Source organism: Fusarium phalaenopsidis (assembly GCF_050370095.1).
Source record: "Fusarium phalaenopsidis strain FUZ10S chromosome Unknown contig_32296, whole genome shotgun sequence".
Lineage (NCBI taxonomy): Eukaryota > Fungi > Ascomycota > Sordariomycetes > Hypocreales > Nectriaceae > Fusarium > Fusarium phalaenopsidis.
The window spans coordinates 1,611,028-1,636,035 of NW_028145408.1; the positions used below are offsets into that span (position 1 = coordinate 1,611,028).

At 53.8% G+C, this 25,008-nt stretch overlaps 10 protein-coding genes across 10 annotated transcripts; 5 read left to right on the top strand and 5 right to left on the bottom strand.

The window, feature by feature from the left end:
* Positions 1 to 2,087, bottom strand: LRP88_06083 (bifunctional fructose-2,6-bisphosphate 2-phosphatase/6-phosphofructo-2-kinase; the record flags this gene model as incomplete). Its single annotated transcript, XM_083242623.1, has 6 exons — positions 1 to 423; positions 482 to 1,084; positions 1,139 to 1,219; positions 1,274 to 1,577; positions 1,626 to 1,814; positions 2,074 to 2,087. 6 exons carry the CDS (start codon positions 2,085 to 2,087, stop codon positions 1 to 3), a joined length of 1,614 nt encoding a protein of 537 aa, XP_083101559.1.
* Positions 2,088 to 3,353: 1,266 nt separating this feature from the next.
* On the top strand, positions 3,354 to 4,530 carry LRP88_06084 (TOM complex pore protein TOM40; the record flags this gene model as incomplete). The annotated part of the gene is made up of 3 exons (XM_083242624.1): positions 3,354 to 3,668; positions 3,722 to 4,369; positions 4,423 to 4,530. The coding sequence occupies 3 exons, from the start codon at positions 3,354 to 3,356 to the stop codon at positions 4,528 to 4,530; spliced, it is 1,071 nt and encodes a 356-aa protein (XP_083101560.1).
* A 1,176-nt stretch (positions 4,531 to 5,706) lies between these two features.
* Positions 5,707 to 8,608, bottom strand: LRP88_06085 (ubiquitin carboxyl-terminal hydrolase-domain-containing protein; the record flags this gene model as incomplete). The annotated part of the gene is made up of 5 exons (XM_083242625.1): positions 5,707 to 6,983; positions 7,032 to 7,770; positions 7,829 to 8,206; positions 8,262 to 8,363; positions 8,486 to 8,608. 5 exons carry the CDS (start codon positions 8,606 to 8,608, stop codon positions 5,707 to 5,709), a joined length of 2,619 nt encoding a protein of 872 aa, XP_083101561.1.
* A 3,396-nt stretch (positions 8,609 to 12,004) lies between these two features.
* On the top strand, positions 12,005 to 13,179 carry LRP88_06086 (mitochondrial 54S ribosomal protein uL5m; the record flags this gene model as incomplete). Its single annotated transcript, XM_083242626.1, has 3 exons — positions 12,005 to 12,249; positions 12,308 to 13,001; positions 13,054 to 13,179. 3 exons carry the CDS (start codon positions 12,005 to 12,007, stop codon positions 13,177 to 13,179), a joined length of 1,065 nt encoding a protein of 354 aa, XP_083101562.1.
* Positions 13,180 to 13,446: 267 nt separating this feature from the next.
* Positions 13,447 to 14,091, bottom strand: LRP88_06087 (Hsp70 nucleotide exchange factor FES1; the record flags this gene model as incomplete). The annotated part of the gene is made up of 1 exon (XM_083242627.1): positions 13,447 to 14,091. The coding sequence occupies one exon, from the start codon at positions 14,089 to 14,091 to the stop codon at positions 13,447 to 13,449; it is 645 nt and encodes a 214-aa protein (XP_083101563.1).
* A 2,730-nt stretch (positions 14,092 to 16,821) lies between these two features.
* On the top strand, positions 16,822 to 18,464 carry LRP88_06088 (actin; the record flags this gene model as incomplete). Its single annotated transcript, XM_083242628.1, has 6 exons — positions 16,822 to 16,828; positions 16,937 to 16,967; positions 17,157 to 17,212; positions 17,320 to 17,350; positions 17,413 to 18,184; positions 18,234 to 18,464. The coding sequence occupies 6 exons, from the start codon at positions 16,822 to 16,824 to the stop codon at positions 18,462 to 18,464; spliced, it is 1,128 nt and encodes a 375-aa protein (XP_083101564.1).
* A 432-nt stretch (positions 18,465 to 18,896) lies between these two features.
* LRP88_06089 (RF-1 domain-containing protein) lies at positions 18,897 to 19,559 on the bottom strand (the record flags this gene model as incomplete). The annotated part of the gene is made up of 2 exons (XM_083242629.1): positions 18,897 to 19,268; positions 19,371 to 19,559. 2 exons carry the CDS (start codon positions 19,557 to 19,559, stop codon positions 18,897 to 18,899), a joined length of 561 nt encoding a protein of 186 aa, XP_083101565.1.
* A 490-nt stretch (positions 19,560 to 20,049) lies between these two features.
* Positions 20,050 to 20,458, top strand: LRP88_06090 (serine palmitoyltransferase small subunit family protein; the record flags this gene model as incomplete). Its single annotated transcript, XM_083242630.1, has 2 exons — positions 20,050 to 20,155; positions 20,229 to 20,458. The coding sequence occupies 2 exons, from the start codon at positions 20,050 to 20,052 to the stop codon at positions 20,456 to 20,458; spliced, it is 336 nt and encodes a 111-aa protein (XP_083101566.1).
* Positions 20,459 to 20,801: 343 nt separating this feature from the next.
* Positions 20,802 to 23,440, bottom strand: LRP88_06091 (Elongator subunit ELP2; the record flags this gene model as incomplete). Its single annotated transcript, XM_083242631.1, has 3 exons — positions 20,802 to 20,958; positions 21,013 to 23,204; positions 23,309 to 23,440. 3 exons carry the CDS (start codon positions 23,438 to 23,440, stop codon positions 20,802 to 20,804), a joined length of 2,481 nt encoding a protein of 826 aa, XP_083101567.1.
* A 564-nt stretch (positions 23,441 to 24,004) lies between these two features.
* On the top strand, positions 24,005 to 24,787 carry LRP88_06092 (ubiquitin-related modifier URM1; the record flags this gene model as incomplete). Its single annotated transcript, XM_083242632.1, has 3 exons — positions 24,005 to 24,045; positions 24,334 to 24,498; positions 24,670 to 24,787. The coding sequence occupies 3 exons, from the start codon at positions 24,005 to 24,007 to the stop codon at positions 24,785 to 24,787; spliced, it is 324 nt and encodes a 107-aa protein (XP_083101568.1).
* Positions 24,788 to 25,008: the final 221 nt, after the last annotated feature.

Below are 25,008 nucleotides of genomic sequence, written 5' to 3' on the forward strand. Positions count from 1 at the left end.
CTAGTCCTCATCGTTCACCTTGTCCGCGACCAGGTCCTTGACCGTGCTGATGACCTTCTCGGGCAGCCGCTCGCTATGCTCAACCGGGGTGCCAATACCGCTGGGAATCGGCGTCAACTGCCCGCTCGCGTAGCCGCTGCTCGGAACAGGGATCTTGATGTCCTGTGGCGAGCCGGGCACGATGAGAGGGTCCAGGCCGGGGATGTGGATGCGCTTGGCCTCGTTCTGGTACGCAGCCGGGATGATCTCAATGATCTCGTCGCGGGGAAACCTGATCATGGGGATATCCATAGTTGAACAGTGCATCAGGTAGGCGTATAGAACCCGGAGCACAGATTCGTGTGCGATGATGAGAAGATCATGCTGCTCTCGTTCCAGCTCCAGGATGATGGGTTCCAGCCGGACAGCGAGGTCGTGGTACGACTGTTCGAATTAGTATCCTCATCAACTAACATGAAGCATCTTTCGCTAGACAACTTACCTCTGCACGAGGATAGCGGTGATGGTATGGGTCCAGTTCGTGCTTCTCAACTTCATCGGGGTAGATTTGGCGGATCATTCGCTCCGACATCTTCTCGCACACACCAGGGTTTATCTGACTGAGCTGGGAACGCTGCCGGACTCGATAGCCCTTCTCCTTCAAGGCATCTGATGTCTGAACAGTACGCATACGCGTTGACGTCCAGACCGTCAGGGGCGGCAGCGGCACATCTGCACCTCCCTCGGCGATGGTCGTCTGACGCTCTTGTTCACGATGCCGTATGAGTGCCTCAGACATCTTCTCAGCATACTCTCTCCCTTCCTGTGACAAGGGGGCGTCGGCCTTGTACGAATCTTCCTCTGCTGTGGTGCCAGCTCGGGCAAAGAAGGTCTTCCGCGACTTGATGTGTAGGTTGGTGAGGTAGAAGACGATTCGGTGCGAGAGATAGTTGAAGCTGACATTGTTGTAGAAGAACTTGGTTCCGGCGTTGATCATTTTGACATAGTTGAGCTCTTTCTCATCCATGGTCTCAAAGACGGGTATCTTCATCTCGATCCTCTGAAGATACAGCTTGGCAGCTTCATCTGGATCCATGCCCGCGAACTATTAATCAAAGTTAGCTTCCTATACTCAACTTGGGTACACATGTACACTCACATCAGGGGACGAGATTTTGACGTTACGAGCATTCTCGCGAAGAATGCGTTCGTCGTCAACGAACGACTCGATGAACAGGGTCTATCCCATGAACTGTTAGTTCATGTCCAAGAGTACGCATCATGTCTTCCCTACCTGAACATCATGCTTCGCAAACTCCTTAGCAAGCGAACGTCGCCCGTTGGCAGTCGGATTGACAGCGTCATAAATGGCCACTTGTCCGTTATCATGGTTCAACCAGCCGTAGATGTCTTCACGGCATTTCTTCAAGATCTTCTGGCGCAGGATAACCGAAGCCGGCGACGCATTTGGGAAGAAATAGTCGTCAGGGATCTCCCCTTCAGGACCGACAGTTGCCCGGCGATAGTCACCAAGATGAAAGATGCGAGTTTTGACACCAAGCCATCCAAGATACCGCGCCATGGAGACGCAGATGTGCCTGCAAGAACCGTCAGCTTCGACCAACACCTGAGAGACCAGAACCTACGTCTTTCCACGAGCGGGCGGTCCAACCATGACAATGGCTATACGGCCAGAGTGAAAGAGCCGACCCGACATGGTACTGTAGAGTTGGGCCGGGGCCAGATCTTGGCCCTCGGTAATGTCGTGGATGCCATCGATGAAGGTTGAGCTTTTGCGGCGGTAGCGAGGAGCGTTGGCCGCAATCTCAGCGGTTCTTTTTACTGTTAGTTACGAAATGACCATGGAGAGAACCAAAGGATCACAGGTGATTCCGTTAGAAGCCTGTGGTGACGCCCGACAAGCCAAGATGATGTGAGATGCTTCAGGAACGTGGCAAGCGGCTCAACTAGGGACTCATATGAGACAGTTTGAGGCTGGAGTCTATAAAAGTCTCAAGATGAAGATAGCCCTCAAATTCTAAAGGCGGATGGAAGACAATAACAACGGAAGAGAAGAAGAGAAATTCCACCTACAAGAGAGTATCCATGTCGGTTTGAGTATCCCTGCAGGGCTTCCCGGCAAAGATACTTCTAGGCTAATGAGATACGTTCCCCGTGAGGGTTAAATTACTGGCGTATGACTAAAAACAATGAAGATTTCTGAGGCCCGGGAACCGAAACAGTATTGCGACCACTAGCGATGTTGCCCGGCGAGAGTTGAACCGAACGGATGAAGAGAGGCTCCCTGGCTGTGCAGATGCGATGCGATGCTCAATGGTACGAAGCAGTCGGTGGAGCAGGCGAGATGCTGGTCGATAAAACGTGATGTATTTTTTGTGCGTCAATGAACCTGTAGTGATCTGCAACTGGCGCCTTGAATCGTTTAACGGGTCCCTTTGTGGTACGGCTTCAGAGACGGCGGATGAGCTCACGGGAGAAGGGAAGAGATAGAGAATTCGGGCGTTATCGGCGGGGTCGGCTCGAGAGATAAAAAGCCTTGACCGCTCTCATTCAACAACGTCGTGCAAGAAGGGAAGAGAAGAAGTGATTGGGAGAATTTGCAATGGAGAAGGCGAAAGTGTAAGAAGAGAAGAAGCATTAGAGAATTGAAAATGGCAGTCGTTGGTGTTGAACGGCGTTGAGGGGACTCATTGACAGACGTAGGTAGCGATTAAAGTATCGGTACCCACTAACCAGAACGTCATTCACCAATACGTGGTGCAAAGTCGTGCATGTGAGCCCCAAATCCCTGGGAGAGGGCCTCTGGTGGGAAGTACAGAGTACCTGTTGAGTACCTTGTGTCGCCAACCAAAGACACGGCACTGCCCCCAGCCCAGGCCGATCTGAGCCAGAGCCTTGGCGCCTTCCCATTCCAGGGCTCATCAGCTCAGATGCGATGGTGGATAAACCTCGGTCTTACCAGCCACACTTGATTGCCCCTCGTGGCTTGACCCCAACGGAGCACGGAAGATTCTTGTCTCCGCCACACAAAAGCCGCGCGGGCAACCGACTCGACATCATTGGTGGCTCGTGCTCCTCACTAGAGCTGTCCGGAGCCAGATGAAAATTATTCTCCATCCTCCCCAACACCACCCAAAGCCATCTGTGCTCGTCATCACGATCCTGGCGTTCAGAGGCCTCGGGACTTAATCGCGATCGAGGTTATCTCAGCAACCTCTTCTACCCTGCTCCTCCCCCCTCCGGCCCCCCGCATTACGGTTGCGCCCTCGTCGATATCTTCGTCGCCGAGTCTCTTTCTTGTCTTGCCGGCTCCGACCTTGTCTCCGGCCTCGCCTCGGCGCACATCTCTCACCATGGCCTCCTCAGCCGCATTGGACCCCATAAAGGCGGTCCTCTTCTCCAACCCAATCGCCAATGTGTTAGGAGATGCTCTCAATTCCTTCAGCGAGCGGAGGGCGAAGCTCGGCCTGTCCAACCCCGGAACCATTGAGAACCTCGCCAAAGAGGTCCAGCGCGATGTCTTCCTCAACAACTACATGTTCACTGGCATCCGCGCCGATCTGACCAAGATCTTCAGCATGGCTCCCCTCTTCCAGGTCTCTCACCAGTTTGCTCTGGGCGAGCGCATCAACCCTTACACCTTTGCCGCCATGTACGGCACAGGCAAGGTAGCTAACCGCGATGACAAATTCGTATAGGCGGGGTGCTAACCCATCACTAGGTCTTCTGCCAAGGAAACCTCGACAACGAGGGCGCTCTCTCCGGGCGATTCAACTGGCGATGGTCCGACAAGCTTGTCTCCAAGTCTCAGCTCTCCATCTCGCCTGGTGGTCAGGATATGGCGCAGTTCGAGCATGAGTACACCGGCAACGACTTTAGCGCATCCCTCAAGATGCTCAACCCCTCCTACCTGGAGGGCGGACTCACTGGTATCTTCATTGGTAGCTACCTCCAGTCCGTCACTCCCAAGCTCGCTCTTGGTCTCGAGACTCTCTGGCAGCGACCTGCTCTCACCCAGGGCCCCGAGTGCGCTGTTTCGTACGCTGCCCGTTATAAGTCTAACGACTGGATTGCCACCGCTCAGCTCCAGGCTGCCATGGGAACTCTCAACACCTCTTACTGGCGACGACTCTCCGATAAGGTCCAGGCTGGTGTTGATCTGAGCCTCGGCCTCGTCCCCTCTCCCGGCGGCATGATGGGTGGTGGTCTGCAGAAGGAGGGTGTCACCACCATTGGCGCCAAGTATGATTTCCGCATGTCTACCTTCCGAGCTCAGGTCGATTCCAAGGGCAAGCTTAGCTGCGTTCTTGAGAAGCGTGTTGCTCCCCCTGTTATGATGACCTTTGCCGCTGACATTGACCACTTTACGGTTCGTATTCCCAATCTCAAAGCATCTTGGATAATACTGACTTTTTGCTATAGCGCCAAGCCAAGATTGGACTGGGTGTCTCTATCGAGGCTGCTCCCGAGGAGCTTCAAGAACAGCAGGAGGCCCTTGGATCTCAGCCTCCTCCCAACATCCCCTTTTAAGCTCTGGGATACGACAGGCACTCCCAATGACACCAGCTACGACTCACTCTCATCCGGTGGAATAATCTAATGTAGCCCACCGTTGACCGGCCCAGGAAAACGCCACGACCCCTCTCCCCCCGATTCACCACCCCCCTTGATGTCTTATTAGTCGTCCTTTCCGCCTCCGATGATGCCATGGTTTCTCGTCCCCCAGGGGGGATCTGTCGCATATATATATCTCGTCTGATCCTCTGGAGCGCCTTGCTCCAAACCTCCTGGGGGACAGGGGATCCCGGGCATCTGTGTATATTATTGTCGTGGGTGTTCTGCGCCGGTCATTTGTTTCTGCGACGCACAGCAGAGGGCGAGGAAAACAAAGCTGGGGAATCCTCACTTGTTCTTGATATTTTTTAAAATGTTTGGCTGAATACTTAACCCCCCTTGGCGCTCATCGAGGTGGTGGGTTTTCAAGTTAAACTGTTGATGATGATGGATGGGGCATCTACCCACGGGGAGGGCTGTTGGGAAACGGCCTCCCTGTTCATGTAACTGTGTATAAGGAAATAGACAAACGTGATGCTACAGAGTTTCTCGAAGGATGTGATGTGGAAGCATGGGAAATGGTCAATCACGTGGAATGAAACATGTTCAAGTAGTCATATTAACTGATCATGAGCCTCTTGTAGTCTCGCCTCTCTCATTGCCTTTGCGTCTGTCTCTACGTGTGCGTGTGCGTGTGCGTCATTATACCAACCCTCTCAGGGTAACCTTCGATGAGTACAGGCAGATGTCCTGTGATACCACGTCCATCCAAAACGCCTTGCTAGAATCTCTTGGCTTTTTTCTTCCTTCCAAGCTATGTAGGCCCTCGGCCAAACAAGAAAACAGAGAGAAAAATGCAATTCCGCTCTTCTTTCGTCCGTTCAGTCATCACGTACCCTGGTGCTCATTTTCCTCCCTTTTTACACCTTGTCCAACTCCATTACAGTCCACCAGGGCGGTGCGTCATCTCGCTCGCTGGCAACCATTCACATCCGAGGCCTTTGCACTGTTTCCTTTTTAAGCCGACAACTCCTGTTCCTATGCGTGTGTATTCAAACATTGAAAAAAAAAAGTCGTGATTTCGTGTGTGTGTTGATGTCTTGTTGCTTCATGTTTTTCGGTGTCGTTTGCCGTCATCAAGAAGCACGACGATTACATCACCGTGCATTCTCGCTCTGGTTGAGGGTTGTTCTTGTTCTTGATCTTATCCTTGGACTTGATTCGCTTATGGCCATGCTTCCCACCATGCTGGTGGTGATGGTGATGAGGCTCGGCCTCTGGCTCAGCAGATGCTTCAGCTCCATCGGTGCTGCTCTTGGACTCCTTGGATAGCTCCATGGTCAAAACACCTGTGGAATTGGCCGAGGACATCCCAAGAGGATTGGAATCCACCTTGAGATCTGCCTTGGGGTCAGCCCTGGGGTCCACCAAAGGCTCCTTGCTTGGCCGCATGAGCCCTCCCAAGCGGCTCATTGAAAAGCTGATACGGTTGTCGCCGTTCTGGCTGCTTGGTCGACTCCTGTTGACCTTGGCGAACCTCGATGCCGCGCGAGACAACCTGGATGCCGTAGATTCTTCGTTGGGTGTCACGGCTGGAGAGTGAGAGTTGGGGGTTGGAGAAGTCGAGTCCGTCCAGACCACGCTAGGGCGACGAGAATCTCCGAGGAGAGATCCCTGGTGGAAATCTGCACCCTCACCACTCCTTCTAGGGGGGCGTTCGCTGTCTGAAGAGAGTCGAATACTCGGTGGCTTGCTGGCATATAGCTGAGAGCTCTCAATGGTTGGAGTATTGTCAAAGTAGCTCTCGTCCTGGCCCGAAATTCCCAGTTGGTTGCTTCGGGTTGGTGTAGGAGGTAGCTCGATGCTAACCTTGGACTCGTTATATGATGGCGGCTCAGTTTCGGTGTCGTCGACAGAAGGAGGGGCAATGTCGACCATTGGTACGATCTGATAAAAGAGCAGATACGGCATCTCTTCTCTCAGGGCTCTCTTGATGTCGTCGACGTAGGTGACACGGTTCTCGATCTGTAGGTCATCGAACTTGACCCATTGAGCCTCCTCGTAATCCGGGGGAGGATCGAAATTATGCCGCCGGTTATCCTTCAGGAGCTTAGGGGCAACTCTGGCGAACGCGATGTAGTGTCCACTTTGTAACGAATCACCACGATGGCAGATGACGGATTGAAGAACGAGCTTGTACTCCATGTTAAGGACATTCGATTCCTCCTCCGTCTTGATCTCGTCAGCGAGCATAAAGTGCGGGAGCCTGAGGCTGTCAGGTATATCGATGAAGGTGTTATGGCGCTTGGGGTGACCCGACTCGGTCATGGCATAACGTTTGAGGCAGATGCCTACGACTGGTCGTTGGTCAAAGTTTAGGGCAACGTCGACGTTGTTTCGGGGCTCAGAGCTTGTCAACGCATGCCATGCTACCATACTTGTCAGTGCTGTCGTGGGAAACAGGGGGGCAAACTCACGGATAAGTCTGAAAAATTGCCACGCAGGGATTGTTACGGCCTTGACCACAGTCGAGCCCTTTCTCATGGCCTTTTGGAGTACCGTGATATTGTCAGGGGTAGATGGACGACCCTGCTCATCGAGAACGACACGCTGGATAACACTTGTTGACCTTGCGCGAACGGATGGCTTGCGCTCCTGTGCTATTTCGATGGTGGTGACTTCACCCACCTCCTCATCATCAGGAATATCGCCATCTTTGATCTTGACGTCTTGACCCCCAAAAATCGGTCCTTTCTCGGCGGTGGGCGTCCTCTCGATGGGAGTGATAGTCGTCGGGGAGGCAGTGATAGGTGTTGATGGTTCGCCCCTTTCCTCGGTGATGATCCGAATCGTATCCCTGTGCTTCAACGTTGGTGGCTCGCTGTAGCTCCTATCTTCCACGCCGAGCTTCTTCCCATCTTCGCTGTCTCGCTTGACGTCGACCTGGGCGTTGAAGTACTCCTCGAGACAATCCTCCAACTTGATTCCCTTATCTTCGGGATCTGGGGGTACGGCAAGGTTCAGGAGACGTTCGTAGACAACCTTGTGATCGTCCTTATCCTTCTTGCCTTGGTGGAAAAGGTCGACCTGCAATGAGAGGAGGGGTAGCTGTAGAGTTTCTGTGATGAAAGCAAAAGCTTCCGAAGTATCTTGTTGCTCTAGCATCCGAGCATCTGACCAGCCACAGTCAGCCAAGGCGTCCTGGATCAGCTTGGTCTGCACGAGTTAGCCGAGTCTAATTTAAACCTGCGGGATGGGATGCGCCTCAGCCTACCAGATCTGTGTGTACTAGCTTTCCAGTCCTCAGCATGTTTACCCACATGCGCAAGAGAGTGACGAGCTTATTGCGGTTGTCTTCCTCGGGAAACTCATTCTTGAGCATGCACTCAAAAGCGTCAAGCTTGGCAAACATGGAGAAGAGCAGGGCGTCCAAGTAACACGTTACGTTGCCGCGATTCTCGGCACCAACCATTTCCACGCTTGGGTCGTAAGGGGTGATGATGCCAGCTGCCGCCTTCTGCTCCATGTCGATGAATTCAACCGTCTTTTTCGGGTCGTGGTCGGCGAACTTGGTGGCCATGATGTCGTTGATGTGGTCAGCGGTGACATTTGTTATGTTGAGCTCGTCAAGCCGTCGTAGAATCTCCTCGACCTAACAGATTGATGTTAATGAATCGGCTCTCATAATCGCAGGGGCCGTTCCGTACTCGTGCTGTGTCCTTTTCCTTCTCTGCATCTGCTTTGGCGCCTGGCTTGGCATTGTCTGTCTTGAACATGGCCATGAAGGCGCCTGCAGAAAGTGGACGAGGCTGTCCCGCAACTGGTCAGCAAATGAGTCCAAAAGGATTTGTCCCGCGGCTTTGGGCATGCTTGACATCGTGACCAAGCCCACCACCGCGAGACATGACCATTGAGGGCATCTCGAGCATACCTTGTTCTTGTTGGCGTTGTCCGAGGTTGCTGGTACAGGCGGCGCTGGTGTTGCCGACTTAGATCTACGGCCTGCGCCATTCTTGTCGCGCAAGCTGAGGAATTTCCGAGGGAACTCCTTCATGGTTGCTGGATGTAGTAGAAAAGAAGGATGTGATTGTGAGAGAAGATCGGGTGCCTCGTGAGGTTCAGCGAGGTAACAACAGGCCACAAGCCTTCATTATCGGGGGCGCATCAGTCGCAGGCGATGGTTGAGGAGGGACGGGAGGCGGCTCGGTGCGACGCGCGCGGTGAGATGGATAGGTTAATGTAGTGAAGGTGCGATAGATGAGTCGGTCAATGTGCTGGTCGCTCGAAGACGAGAGGAGACGGGCGAGGAAGAGGTTGGAAGAATGATCCAAAGCAGAAGAAATCAGAGAAAACGAAGCGTGGGCTGAAAGACCCGACGACGGGAAGCCAGAGGGGGAAGCTCTACCTCAAAAAAGGCCGTGGTTTCGGGTTCGGAGCGAAGCGTCAAGTGGCCGAATAGTTAGGCAGGTACCTGTACCTGCCCAGGCGACCTACCAAAATAGAAGGGTTTCGAGGACCAGGACCCAGTGGCGGGGGCGGGACGGCAGCCCCTGTCGGTACAGCAGCCCAGGCAACCCCTGTTGGGCTGTGTGGCCTGTGCCATCCACACCTCACTTCCGTCAGAGGTGCAGTGCCCCTGTGGGTTAGGGGCGCAATCGCCGTCATTTCCATCGAGGGTCTCGGTGCCGGGCCTCAGGGCATCCGACAAGCGCGCTAGCTCTCTGTCTGCGTGCCAATCCAATCCAACAGCGCCAGCCATGGATGAATTGGATGGACGATCCTGACCATTCCGACAAGCGCTCGTGGGATCGGGAAGCGAAAGCGAACCCGTCACCTCCCAAACGGCCACCTCGCAGGGTCCGACGAGCTAATGTCCAACGTGGAAGCTGCCAGGCGATTTGCTTGGATGATTTCTTCGCGGGAGTCATCCATCACATTTGACCGTCCGGGTTTGACGTAGCATCATGCATGGGAAAGAATCTTTAAAATCTTTGTACCGACACGGCGGTGTAAGTAAGCAATCCGCCTTTTGACTTTTCGTGATGCTATTGTGTGTGTTGTTTGTCTTGCTTGATTGTCAGTCAGCAAGGCAGCATCTCGTAGTTTCTGCCTTGTCTAACAAGAATAAGAACTCAAACGCCCACGCAACGTCTTTCGTCACCCGTCCACTATCAATCATAACCCCACGCTGCCTTGGGAGAGCTCTGCTTGATTCCGCTGTCATCATCTTGCGTGCCCCTCAGAGCCTCTGACATCCATCCTGCCCCTCTTCCAATCTTCAGGGTCCAGTTTATTACCGCCTGGGCGTGCAACCCTGCCCATGACAGTCATCCATGGACTCTTAACTTGTGACCTGGGCCGGGATAGGACAGTCACGCAGCATTCAGACGTTGAATCGAGCAAGAATGGATCTATAATTCGTAACTGTGACACGTATGCAGAGTGTCTTGTGCCAATTTACCGGAATAAATCGTCCCCAACAAAGAGAAGAAAATTCTGAAGCCTGCTAGGCAGGCGGCAACTCCGTCCACCATCCAAGTTGCATCCACCCCTTGCACACACCACTACGGCCTGACCTTGCAGCGTACTCGCAGAATTTGGCGATAGAATCAGGTTCATTATCGGTTCAGTGGGAGACCGCATCCTTTGGGTTGTCGTAGATGGTACGTGCACGCCAAGGCAAGATCACGCACAACGAGAGGTTACGAGTACCATCGAGATCCGCGCATTATATCACCAGACCAGACCGCCCCCGCGGGTGTTTATCCCCGTTGAGGGTTTCCCAGGCCCATCCGATAAACGTATGGTTCTTGATGACAGTGGGTTGGGCCAGCATGTACCCAGTACATACCTACCCAATAGGTAGGTAAAAGCATGGGCACGGTTAGTCCAGGAAACTAAGGGTCTCGATGAGCTTCGCTTCACTCACAGGAAAAAGTAATAAATGGCCTCTGCGAGTGCTGGTGATGTAGGCGTACTGATATATTGCACACATTTGCACATTATCCCTGATAAAAAGGTCGCATGAAATGCTTTCATCGTTAACCTCCCGATGTTCTCTGCGGTTTCCAAGCCCTGTGTTTCCACCTGGAAAGCTAAGTTGTTACAGACAGGATCATCTTCAAAGTCAATGGAGAAGAACTTCGAAACTACAGTATAAGAGGACGACTTTCCCCCAACTCTCCCGTCATCTTCCTTTCCCATCAGTACCAACCGGGGGGTTCAGTGCAATATGATGTAGTATCTGTCCCATCTAATTGCGACCTATGATGAAAACTTGGAACGGAAAGCTATCACACTTCTGCGCATGATGTCCAGTGATCCTCTCAGGTAACCCGAGGTCAGTACCTTCATACGAATTTTACATTCAATGGTGTCGATTGAGGTCAGCAGAATCAGTTACCGACGTTGTTCTTACTATCGGCACCATAGCTTGCCCGTTTTCAAGAAAGTAATACATTTCATGTTGCAGAGCAAAGGATAGACCACGCGCCCAAAAGTGTTACGAGCACACCCGGGTTCTTGTCGCTCACCCGATAAACGTATGGTTCTTCCTGTGGTCGGGCCGCCGTAGAAACCATGCCCGGTTGTTAACGGGGACGGGGAATGAGCCGGCCGGTTACCTGGTCCGTCCGAATCGGGCTGTTTCCAAGCAGTTCTATCTATCATATCGGTCTGTGTCGGTCTGTATTGTTGAGAGAAAAAAGATGGAGTTAAATCGGGTCGACGGACCCACGGACATCCCGCGCCCAGCTGCTTGGGTCCGCTCCGTGATAACCCCATGCCAATTGCAGCATCTTTTCGGAGTTTGGGAATCCGAATGAGAGCGATTGAGCTGTTTCGGACTGCGGGTTTCTTACGGCCCGACACTTGCACCAACACTAGCGAGGGCTCAGGAGACTTGACCCTTCTAGTTTTCGTACAGTACAGTCGGGTGTAAGCTTTGGTCCAGAACGAGTCGATTGGTGGCTTCGTAAACTGACCATCTAGAACCTGCATTTTTGCTGTGTTCCTAGATCTGGGTCAATGAGGGCAGATCGGTATCTGGAAAAGTGGTGAGATGATCAAGAGTGAGGGATCAGATTATGCAAGTCACATGGTGCGGCAATACATTCAAGATGGAAAGGCTGAGCGGCCAAAACTCTTCGGGCCAACGTTCTCGAGTCGAACCACCATTCAGCTGGGAATAAATTAGACAAGCGATATGATTGATCATAGGCTAGAGATACGCGTATTAGTGAAAACCAATTGCCCGTCCTGGCCAGCAGCCGTTGATGACCTTGAGGTGGTTTAAGAGGCGACGCCACAGTTACACACACAAGCCACATCTCCAGTAGACCAAGCCACACGTGGCTCAACTGCGGCTAGCCGCTTAGATGGAAATTTCCAATCCACGCGACAAACTCCCACCTCTGTCGACGAGCAATTCCATCTTGCCGAATCCGACACCATGGCCACGGTCCGAGAAGGAGCTCGCTTGGCGAGCTCATTGGGACGAAGGCAGATCCCTCTGCGGACTGTCCCCCTCTGTGCGAGGCGGTTCGCCTCGACAGAGGCCGAGAAGCCCTCATCTGCTCTTTCAGACCTCGACTCTGCGTCGTCCTTTGCGACAGCCCCTCCCGATGAGGCGGCTCTCAAGGCCTTCAATGAGAAGGAGAAGACCAGTTCTAGGGACAGGAAGCTTCCTGGTAACCGGTTCGTGCCTCAATTGCTCCCCGCGGCTTCGGAACATGTACTAAGAGCCCCTCCATAGATACCAGTACCACCCTCCCAAGTACTACCGAGGGCCTCTCCACCCCGTTCAGATGCCTCTATCCTCCGACCCGACTGCTCGAGACTTCGTCCCTGGACCTTTCAACTTTCCCCGGCTAAAGCACACCTATGACAGCACAATTGCCCCGGATCTGATGACCCTCACATACCAACACACACCTCCCGGTACTGAGCCACCGGTCTCAAACAAGGGTAACTTGAGAGAATGGGACGGCTCCTCACCTTATCATGAGAACCGACCTCGTCGAGGACCTCGTGGTGGCGGCTCTTCAAGGTTGGGCATAATCGAGCGCCCAATTGCCTGGCACAACATCCCTGAGCTCGAGTCTGTCACTATCAACTCGTTTGCTCCCCTCGGTGCCCAGAGCAAGGAGTATCTTCACGTTTGCCGAGCAGTTGTTCAGGCTATCTCGGGAGCTTTCCCTGAGGTGACTCGGGTCAAGCACGGTGTTGTTCAGTGGGGTGTCCGAAAGGGCGACAAGACTGGTTGCAAGGTGACGCTCCGTGGTGGTGCGGCCTATGAGTTCCTCGACAAGCTCATCACTCTGGTCCTGCCCAAGATCAAGGACTGGCCCGGTATCAATGCGACTACAGGTGACAGTGCGGGCAACCTGGCGTTTGGCCTGCGTCCGGCTTGGATGGCGTATTTCCCTGAGATCGAGTTCAACTACGATGTAAGTCTGAGAGCAACCCCTGTTCTGACCGATAATCTAATCTGTAACTTAGATGTACCCTGCACGACTGATGCCCGGTTGTGATATCTTCATTAAGACGACGGGAACCTCGGACAGACAAGGTCGTCTGCTCCTGGAGGCCTTGGGCTTGCCCTTCTACGGCAAGGCCACACACTAAGTCACGACAAAAGGAGTCACTGTTGGATGTGAAATTATGAGGCAAGCATCATCTCCGAATGGTTGATATGTAGTATAGACCATGTACCAAGACAAATGTATCATAAGGGCATCAAAATCCGGTTTTCAATTGCCTGAACTATTCTGAACTTTTCCGACCTTCCTTTCCATCTATCCGCATCTATCCGTCCGCGAGATGCTCTAATGCAACGCCTAACTCCGTCCCAAATGCATTTCGTTCATCATGTGTGGATATAGCTGGCGTCCTTTACGCCGCCTTCTTGATCTTCTCCCGTAGGCCGTTGACGACCTCATCGACAGCCTCCATGTTTGCAGCGTCAATCTTGTCGGTGGCGTGGCCCTTCTTGGTCAATTCCTCGGAAAAGACGTCCATGGCGGGCTGGTAGTTGCGCACCGCCGAGCTGAGGGCATACACGGCCTTGCGTCGCACCTCGTGGTGCTCGTCCTCATGGGTGGCCAGATGCACGAGCATGGGCAGGCCGCCCATGGCGAACAGCCGCTCTTGTGTGCGCTCGTTGTTCTGCACGGCGGTGCCAACACACCAGGCGGCCATCTTGCGCACCTCGCGCTCGTCGTGCTTGAGCTGTTCGAGCAGCGGGGTCCACAGGCTAAGGTTGGCAATGTTGTTTGCGTTGTCGAGGTTCTCGATGAGTTGCTCAAAGTTGTCAAAGGCAATGAGCTTGTCATCGAGGGTGACCTGCTCGGTGTCGTTCGATGTAATGATCTCCATCGAGGCCTTCATGAGGTCGGCGTCCGAGGGGCCGCCCATGAGCGAGGCCATGAGCTCTGGGGTGAGGTCGGTGGTGGGCCGCGGGGCATTGGGATCGGCCCTGGTTGTGTCGGAGTTCTCGATGCTCCATTTGAGGAGCTCATTGAGGCGCTTGTCATCCATGATTGTGTTGGTGTATAGACGTTTGTTTTGCTTTTGCTTTTGAGAAAGTTGTGCTTGTAAATGCAGAGTTCTTGGTGTTTAATATCTTTACTGGGATTTTCAACTTGACCAACCGTGATGATTAGAATTTGCCCATTCTGGAATCTTCAAGAAGACTCTATTCCATAAAAGGACTAGCGTCGGCGCAAAATGCTTGCTTCAGGAAGATTCGATTCTCCGACCCCCGATAGTCCTGAGGATCCTCGGCTTGATATCTTCACCGCATAGTGCTTGAATGGCCTTACGATAGCTCCTGCGTGTTGCTCAAAGACTACTTTCAGGCTCCCAGGGCTCTCGTAGTCTCAGTGCCTTGGGAGCCAACGCAATTCAGGTGATAGTGGTCCAACGTGGCAAGGAAAGATTTCATCATAGCTTCCCCTCCAGCTCAGCCAAATTGCCCCACCTTGGCCATGTTGCCCCTCATCGCTGCTTTTGCACCCGAGCTCGAGTGAGCTGAAAGCGAAAACGAGAAACGAGAGCACAAGAGAAAAAAAGAAGCGAGGGCAAATACAACCTTGGAGACGCACACAACCCTCGACGTACTCCAAGGACTGGAGGTGGCTGGGTTGACGCGCGTCTATCGCATAGCGCATAGGTAGCAATTCATCTGCCTGGAAAATACGAAAGGGTCCCCGAGGCTGCAGCTGATGGGTAGTCCTAGCCGTGGAGGATAACTGCAGCCTGGTGGGAATTTTCGCAACCGCAAAGGCACGCCGAGGCCAGCGGAGTTACCGTTGTCTAGGAGCGAAGCTATTCCGTCTTATGGCCTAGCTGACTGGCCACCAGCAGGGTGGATTTCCCCGGTTGGCTGGGTCAGGGGGCGATGCAGGGGTCGTAATGAGGAATGGAAGATTTGTTGGGCCTCAAGAGAAGACGAAGGGCTTCTAGCTCAGGAGGCGAGGCAATGGAACGACGGTGAAGCTGTTTACAGAGATGAGATCACGCACAGGCCGTCCCAGGGCAACACGCGGCACGCGAGGCAAAGGCTGGGAGCTCAATTCGGCGGATATGATGCGCGAGAGGACCCGAGATAAGCGGAGGTCCGCCACGATGAGGAAGGCATCGATCGGATGGACTTGAGAAATAGGAGGCGCGCAATTTGTGGTTGTCCGCAGGAGGGAGTCCCCCAGGAGTGGAATTCGGATGCCTGCTTGAACCAGTCGGAACGGGTGGGTGAGCTTATTAGCTGAACGGCGAGATCCACGCGTCTTCCATCGTTCTCTCGGGTGGCTTGTAGTTCGTCAGCGGAGATATCAGTTGGTAGGTATGGATTAGAAAGACAGCTGCCTCCGCGTAACTGGGGACCTGGAGGAGGAGGACCAGGAGCGGTTGCAGTTAATTACCCGCTCGTGCTAATTATGGAGTGGGAACGCGGAAACAGGAAGCTCTCCGGGAACCGGTTCGAACTTGGCCTGCGGAGTCCAGCCTCCTTTTCAGTCCTGAGCGGTGCCGTGCCGGGACTCTGTTGATATCTGATGGAATCCATCAGCGCAAGGCTCGAGATGATGGTGCTCGAGGCTGTGGTGGCTGGGGCTGACTAGGGGCGACCCCCGTGTTGAGTCGGTCGTGACTGCTAAGAATGGTGCCATGGCAATATTTCCCGGATGCCTGATAGAGGCTGGCTGGCATGTTCCTTGACGAGACGGACGAGTGATAGAGGAGGCTAATTGTTTGGTGCAAATAGCCAGCTGCTTCAAGGGCAAATGGAGGCTCCGGGTGGCTCGCCGGGAGAGAAGCCAAGAAAGGTAGAGAGAAGCCTCAAAGGCTGCAGCATTAAAAAGTTCCCTAGCTGACGTCGCCATCCAGCCCGCGTGGCGGTGGATGCGAGGTTGTGCTGACGACGTCACCTTGTGCATCAGAACGAGCAGAGATAAAAACCGTGATCCGGCCACGGAAGGCGGGCCGTTGAGGTTTCGGAACGACGAGCATATGTGAGGCTGTTGGAAACATTGGTAATAGAAGCCATCTCCATCTCACAATCACCGTCACATAAGCGAAGGTAGGTCCAGATCCATTTCATCATCTCGTCAGTGCCCCCCCAAGGTGGTGACCGCAAGACGAGAGCTTCCCCCCCAGCCACCGCTACAACCTGACCGGACGTCCACTGCAACCACAACCACTGGCAATTGGATCAACCTGCTGAGAGCACATCAACCTGGCCAGCGCACTCACTACCTACCTGCGCTACGGTCGCTACGAACCAATCAGTAAAAGCGGCAAGCAACTCCCTGGCCGTCGTGGTTTTTCTGCCGCCCTACTCCCAGCTCTCCAGCGGGCTCCAGCGGGCTACCGTGCCTCGTCTGCCCAGGTCCTCTACCCGCTTCTGGCAGGCGGTCTCTCCCCCCTTGTCCCCAAAGTGTCCACCTCAGCATTTCGGGGCCCGCCCACAACTTTCTTGTGACAGCGTCGCCCGGCGATACTTGTCTCCTTTCCCCCCTCCCCCATTCATTCTCCGTCCCATCCTCTTCCCTCTCCCATTCCATTCAAACCACTACTTCTCCTCATCTCTTCTACCCCCCGACCTCCGTCTCCTCTCATCAACGTCTCTTTTTTTCTCGTAAGCCTTCCGATCTTGCAGCCTACTGACTCGCTTTTGTCTTGTTTCTTTTTTACCTGCTTTTGAGCCTTCTTTTGAGCCTGAGCTAATCCCGTTTCTGGACAGCTTTCCCATACACACCGTAATCCACAACCATGGAGGGTACGTCGCATCACGTTCGCGCCGCTGCATCGCCGCGCCTGTTCAATCCGGCACGAGCATCGCGGGAATCATCTCTGGACCGTCGCTGACTTTGTTTCTCGTGTACAGAAGAAGTTGCCGCCCTCGTTATCGACAATGGGTAAGCTCCCCGCGTGTCCCGCCTGTCTCACCGACCTCTCGCCTACCTCCCCGCCTCTCTCCCCCCTGGCCCAGATGCCACCGCATCGTCCGATGCCCGACAACGGCCTCGACGTCGATGCATATGGACTCGCGGATGGAGACTCGCTCAAAGCAACCGTAATGTTCTCGATAGCTGACTCGATGCTAGTTCGGGTATGTGCAAGGCCGGTTTCGCCGGTGATGATGCTCCCCGAGCTGTTTTCCGTGAGTACCCCACTTCCCAAGTGTGCCACGCCCAAAGGCCTGATATCGCATCCCTTGGGCGCATGCACCACGCAAAAATGAATAGCCCTGCTAACCTCGCAATACAGCTTCCATTGTCGGTCGCCCCCGTCACCATGGGTAAGTTGGATATTTGCGACGCCTCCTGCCGCCTCCCGTGGCTAGCAACTGACGGATATTAGTATCATGATTGGTATGGGTCAGAAGGACTCGTACGTTGGTGATGAGGCCCAGTCCAAGCGTGGTATCCTGACCCTGCGATATCCCATTGAGCACGGTGTTGTCACCAACTGGGACGACATGGAGAAGATCTGGCACCACACCTTCTACAACGAGCTGCGTGTCGCCCCCGAGGAGCACCCCGTCCTGCTCACCGAGGCTCCCATCAACCCCAAGTCCAACCGTGAGAAGATGACCCAGATTGTCTTCGAGACCTTCAACGCTCCCGCCTTCTACGTCTCCATCCAGGCCGTTCTCTCCCTGTACGCCTCCGGTCGTACCACCGGTATCGTCCTGGACTCTGGTGATGGTGTCACTCACGTTGTCCCCATCTACGAGGGTTTCGCTCTTCCCCACGCCATTGCCCGTGTCGACATGGCTGGCCGTGATCTTACCGACTACCTCATGAAGATTCTTGCTGAGCGCGGTTACACTTTCTCCACCACCGCCGAGCGAGAAATCGTCCGTGACATCAAGGAGAAGCTCTGCTACGTCGCCCTTGACTTCGAGCAGGAGATCCAAACTGCCGCCCAGAGCTCCAGTCTCGAGAAGTCCTACGAGCTTCCCGACGGTCAGGTCATCACCATTGGCAACGAGCGATTCCGTGCTCCTGAGGCTCTGTTCCAGCCTTCTGTCCTGGGTCTTGAGAGCGGTGGCATCCACGTCACCACCTTCAACTCCATCATGAAGTGTGATGTCGATGTCCGAAAGGATCTCTACGGCAACATTGTCATGGTAAGTTTTGCAATACTGGTACCAGTGGTCATTTCTAACTCTTGCACAGTCTGGTGGTACCACCATGTACCCTGGTCTCTCCGACCGTATGCAGAAGGAGATCACTGCTCTTGCTCCTTCTTCCATGAAGGTCAAGATCATCGCTCCCCCCGAGCGAAAGTACTCTGTCTGGATCGGTGGTTCCATTCTTGCTTCCCTGTCCACCTTCCAGCAAATGTGGATCTCCAAGCAGGAGTACGACGAGAGCGGTCCTTCGATCGTTCACCGCAAGTGCTTCTAAGGTGTGTATCTCACGAAAGCGGCGTCCGACAATAAACTAACTGTGTGGCAGCAAAACGACCGACAAACAAAAACCTCCCACTCGCGCAACGACGACAAGATCATGGAGGTGGCGGCCGGTGCAGAGCCTTGGGTGGTTGGCGCGCATCATGGTCGAATCTCATATTTACGAAAAGTTTTTGACATGGTCAAGAGGGTGGGCGTTGCGCTTGCTATGAAGAGATGTGATGGCCCCTTCAGTGTAGTTGCGCGTGTAATGCGTGCCTAGGGGTAGAAGCCGAGGTTGATCATACAAATACTTTTTTACTTTCCGCTTAGAAATGTTGAAATCAAACGAGGTGATGACATGATGGTGCTGTGCCCTGCCAGTAAGCAGATCCATGTCCAACTAGTAGATATCCATTGTCATGAAAGGGGCACTCATGAGCAGTCGTCATGTTGGTTTGTCTCGAGTATCATGTAGCTCTGAGACATGATCAACGGCCTGGGCATGATGTGCAGAATTACTCTCCCCATCTATAGGATCAGGCGTGATCGAGTTCTCGTTGGCAGCAACAGCAGCCTTCTCCTCTTCAAGCTTCTTATACTTCCTCCGGCTCTTCTTGGAAGCGCTATCTGCTTTCTTCTTCTTGACACGGCCCACAATGGCTGATCGACTCTGGTCACCGTTATGGAATTCGTCTACCCGTTGAGCGAGGAGTTCGCGGGCGTGCTTTCGGTTCTGGTCGCGGGAGCGGGTGGCTTGTGACTTTACGACGATTCCGGTAGGGATGTGTTTAAGCTGTACTGCTGAATTCGTTTTGTTCTATCATGAGCGGTGACATATTAGCTATCTGTTACTGGATAACCGGTAAGGCCCATGGGTTGGAGTAGAGAAAGGTGTTGCATAGGTAGTGGGCGTTTGTACAATCTTTTGGCCGCCTGGACCGCTCCCTTTGACGTATGATTCTTCAATCTCGGACTCTGGTGGAGGCTTTGGTCGTGGAGGGAGAGCCTTGGCAAGCTGCGTGGATATAATGGTAAAGGTACGGACGGGTGATCCGAAGGGCGAGAGGGCGGCGCCCAAGCGGAGGGGTCGGAGAAGAGTGCTAAACATTATGATGATGCCATTTCGTAGCTTCTTCGTAATGAATCTAGAGCAGTGCGAGGGGCCAATTCCTCAGCAATGTTGTTGTGTACGGCTAACAAAGCGAGGGGTTCGTCTTGAGTCGACGTTGACTGTGGGCGGACAAGGCTGCGTCACACAACTTCCCGTCGTCGCCTGTGCCACGAGACAAGCCACAGCCGCGGCCACTGCCACCCGCCGCGTGCACGGGGAACGAAAGTAACACACCCACCCCCTTGTTCCTTCTGCAGGACGTGAGAGGCAACCAAATTTCGGGAGCGTCGGTGCGGTGAGTGGAGGACCCTTTCCTTTCTCATTCGATTCCCTCTCTCCTGGATTTCATTTCCTCGACCTTTAAAGCATTTAAACCGCGACAACGACTACAAATTGAATTTTAATCGCTCGACGACGACGATCCTTGGTACAAATAAATACTCGCACGCGCAAATAAACTTCGACCTCCCTTTTCCAATTCGACATCATGGCGGTTCTTGGAGCGTTCCGAAAGTGGTTGAGCCTCAAGCAGTACCAGCTCGAGGTGACTTTTAGCGTCTACATGTTTACGCCCTGGGAGAAGTTCTTTTTCAGTAGGTTCCCTATCAGCATGGCGCCTCGTGCTGTCTATTCTTGCGCGTGCATCATAAACTAACCACCCCCCAGGCTCCATCGTCTTCCTCCTCTTCAGCCTGACCTTTATCGCCGCCTGCCTCTACCTGCCGCACCACATCTCCTTCCTGCTCGGCCGCGCCTGGTACTACATCAACGGGGAGCACATTGACGTCGCCGAGGCCATGCACGAGGTTGTTAGGGACATTTCGGCGAGCGCGCTGTCGGGGACCGCGGCCGACGTGACCAAGGAGGCGGCCGAGACTGTGGTCAGGGAGCTATAAGTGCGGACATATCTTGATTACTTGAGTGTCTTGAGGAGATGGAAATGAGTTCCTTTGAGACTACGATGCATGGAGATCCCGCTCGACGACGGACGTTTGTTTGGCGTTACGATATCATGGATACGGATCTACAACACCTTGGCCAATAGATGGCTTAATGATAATACACATTACACCCAGTTGCTTGTGCAATTTGCGACTGTGGGAATGAAGTTGCCCCTGAAATGCAACAAAGTGCGAACACGCTGGAGGGTGGACATGTTGGACGAAGCGAGCCCCTGATCGACAGCTGATCACGAGGAGTCACGATTTGTTTATGACATTGCAACAATTATTGCTATTGCTACGGGTCACTAGGCACTTGGAGATACTCCTGAGAGAAGGCATACACCCTGATAGAGCTATCCTCTCCTGCGATAGCCAGCTCGTACGCCCGATCTGAACCCTCTCTAGCGACAGGTCGGAAGGCAAGCTGAAGCACAGCCTTGGGCAAGCAGAAACTAAGATGTCAAGTTAGCAATCACATCTCTGGAGGGAGTTTAAAGGGTTCTTACGCTTCGCAGGCAGGCTTCTCAACAGCATCTGTCCCGTCCTCCTTGATCAAGTACAAGTTGAGCCGACCAAGCTCCGTGCCAACCGCAAGGACAAACCTCCCGTTGACCAGTTGGCGGATAAAGTCGACGGACGTCACGGGTGAAGCACACGGGATTGCGGCTGCTTGTGCAAACTTGAGCTTGCCGTCCTCGCCCAGCTTGGCCGCCCAGATGCGGACCTGCTTGTCACGACCGGCTGTCGCAAAGACGGGTGCTGTAGACGGGGCGGGCGCCCACGCGGCGTCGAGGATCATGCGGGTGTGACCCTTGGGGTTGATCTGGAGGAGCTTGTATGCTGCCTCGTCCTCAGGGGCGCGCTCAAAGGCGGCCCACTGGCGATCGCGTCCAACGCTCAGGAGGAACTGGTCGTCGGTGGAGAAGCGAAGGCGGGTGGCCGTGAGGGAGTGCGCTGTCAGGGGCGGTCGGAGTTCAGTCCAACGGTTTGTCTCGAAAAGGCGGATGACGGCGTGGTTGGTAGAGCTAGCCTTGCATGCGCTGGCAACGAGAGATCCGTCATGGCTGGCAGCGAGACACGAGATCTCGTAGCCGTGGCCGTAGAGCTTCTCCGTCTCTGGCCAAAGAGTATGTCGAGAGAGTGACTCCTCAAAAGGAGGATGATCAATCTCTAGGTATGACTTCTTGACCACTGAAGCTGGATCCATGGCATCGCGATCACGATCGTCGATGGGCTGGATCTCTTGGTCATCCTCCACAGCGTCGATGGCCTTGTTGGACAAGCCTAGCACAGGCATGTTGGCAGCGTCTGGCATGCTCTGGACATCAACACCGCCTCCGATGCCTGCGAGACGGTTGAGCATCGAAGCAACAGCCTTGGGCTCACTAAAGACTCGCATGAGCTTCTCGTCAGCCCCTGACACAAACTGAGAGGCTCCGAGGGAATCGATGCAGTTGAGGTCGTAGCCGTGGATCTGGGGCCTGGACATCTCGTGCCATGTCTCTTGCCCTGGCCTGTTCCAGCGAGTGTGAAGTCGTGTAGTTTGGTCTGAGCTCGTCGACAGGAGGTACTCGCCATTCTTGGCCCATGTAATACCAGTGACGGCTCTTGTGTGTCCTGTAATAGCAATGCAAGGCCGCCAAGAATCCTCTGAAGGGACATATTCCCAGCGCCTCCAGCTACCGGTGCGGCCGAGACAAGCAACAGACTTGCCATCAGGAGACCACAGACCTGTCCAGAATCCGCCAGTGCTTCCAGTAGCTGTGGTTGCGCCCTTTTCTCTGCTAATCTCGCCGAGTCTCGCCATGCTGACCCAGATACCAGAGCTCGGGTCTGCCTCCCAGATGGCGAGCGAGTTATCCGCCGACGTGGACAGTAGTTGCAGCTTGCCGTCATCCTGCCTCCTCCAGCGGGCACTGTAAATCCAGTCCTCGTGTCCTAGGAGCAGAGCTTCGAAAGTGACGGAAAAGTCCTTTCCGGCAGACTTGAGCCGATGAGTCTTGTTTGAGGGCGACTTTCCAGGGACGTAGGCGTCGCTTGATGGATCGGAGCCGCTGGCTGCCATGGCGGGTAGTTCTTTGCCCTGGTGTATCCTCCAGATACGGATGTACTTGTCCTGGCTGGCCGAGGCGAGGAGCAAATCACTCTCAGGGGCGGATGTCTCCTTAGCGAAGCTCAGAGATCGTATCCAACCTTCATGACCCGTCAACGTCGCCTGCACTTCGAACTTGATTTGTTCCGCCTTGGCCTCAGCGGTGAGGATCTGGACGATATCCCGTGTTCCAGCAGACGCCAGGACAAGGACGTCGCCATCTTGGTCGACATGGCTGAGTGAAAGACAGAGGGGAAAGTACTTGGGAGCAGTCTTGATGGTCTGAAGCAACGCCAACTGGTCGTTTTCAAAGTTCCAGATCTTGATGGAGGCATCCGCACTTCCAGTTGCAATCAGCCATCTTTGAGACCCCTCGACTCTAAGAACGGTGATGCAGTTGATGGCACCCGCATGCTCAGAAGAGGTCTGGATGGGCTTAAAGTCGTATCCATCTTTAGAGGCCTTCCATAGGATCAAGGTCTTGTCGTCTGAGCCTGTTATGAGGTATGTGTTGGCGTCCTCGTCTGTTTCAGGGAGGAAAGCCACAGCCTTGACGGTGGTTTTATGTCCGCTCAAGAGTGTGCTGACTCCTTTTGGAGGATCCAGCTGTATTAATACAAGTATTAGCAAGAGTAAATTACATAGAACGCAATAAAGAGGGAAAATCCATGAAATGTGCCTTTCAACGTCAAGGTGACTCATGTACTCACCGAGGGCTGCCACAAAGCAACATTAATATCAGCTCCAAACGCAAGGATCCCACTCCGGCTCCAGTCAGCAACGGCCGTCTGTCTGTTGGCCCCCGATGACAGGTACTCGACCGACACTGGCCTCGTGCCCATCTTGATCAGAAGCGTCTTGTGGTATTGCGAGGAATGAGTCTGAAAAGTGTGAGCTCCTCGAATTCTGATTGGCTGTAGACACCAGAGGTTGAGGTTGGGTGAAAAAATGGCCGTGCCTGCTTATGTAATTCTTCTTTCTCTGCCTTTGAGTGGCTTCTCCGTCAAGCAACCACCACAAACGACGACAGAAAAGCAAATAACCAACGTTTCTTCTCATAGAGGCTCAAGTGGGCACCTTGAAAAAATTGCCACGTTTTTTTCTTTAATTCTATCTCGCTTTTCTTTTTCTCTTCCTGGCTGAAAGAACCGTTGAGGGAACCTCAAATTTAGTTCAGGCGGAAATAAACGGTCCGAGACGTCGTTGTTGCCCAATCTTACCTTGCAACACCACACACACCCATCACCAAAACACACCGTGGGAGCAAGGCTTTTTTTTCCACGCGACAAAAGCAAATACGAAAAAGTAAAAAACACCAGGCACAACGGTCGCCCCCGGCCGTTTCCCTTCGTTCAAATCCGTGACAGCAACAAGGCCAAGACCGTCTCTTCCAGACTATCGCCACCATGGCCGAACAGTCTAGCCTCGCCATCACGGTCGAGTTCTCGTCAGTTTCACCTAACTTTTTTTTCTCTTCACTCCTCCTCCGCCTTTGTGATCTGTCACTCTCCCCTGCTTCACCTCTCGTCTCGTCGAGCCACCCCTATGCACCCGTCATTTCACGAGTGTCCACCGGGCTTTGGGAAGCCTGTCCCTGAAGCCAACACTCTCTCATCTCCCACCTTGTTTTTGCCCCGCGGATAACTCTGTTTTTTTTTTCTTCTGTAATCTCCTTGGCCTCGTTGCTTTTTCCTTCCTTGTTAGTAGGGTCACTAGCTAACCTTGTCGACCTCAGTGGCGGCCTCGAGATGCTCTTCTCCGACAAGCGGCACCATTCTCTTTCGATACCTGCAGTGACTCAGGAGGGAAAGCCTGCAAACATTGCATATCTGATAGACCATTTATGTCAGAACGTCATGCGGGACTCTCGAAAGGACCTCTTTGTTCTGGACAACCACCTGTATGTCTCCTCTCCTTCATCATCCTGATATAGCCACTATCCCCACTCCCCTTTTACACGCGCTGCAAGTGCCGGCTGGGTTTCGTCTCGTCGCGTTGGGTCCAGGGACACCACGCTCGTTTTATACGCGTCCTTATTCGATAGTTCTGCGGCTGATCAGGTGGCAAACAGTCGCCCGGGCATCCTGGTTCTGATCAACGATGCCGACTGGGAGCTCGAGGGCGAGGAGGCCTACGAGCTCCAGAGCGGTGACAGCATCTTGTTTGTCTCTACTCTGCACGGAGGTTAGAATTGTATACCTATACCACGGCTCGGTCAGTCTGTCGGCGTCTCTCTAGAGATCTCCCATGTGGCAGCAGCATCAAGCTCCCTTGCATCAAGTTGTTGGGATGGGGGGGAGAGGAGGACTGCACCTGGGAGATGAAGCGTATGCAAGATGCTCTCGTCATGCCACGATCCAGGCCTCCCCCAAAGTCGATAAGCCTGTCTCAGGCAGGATTCAGGTCTCGA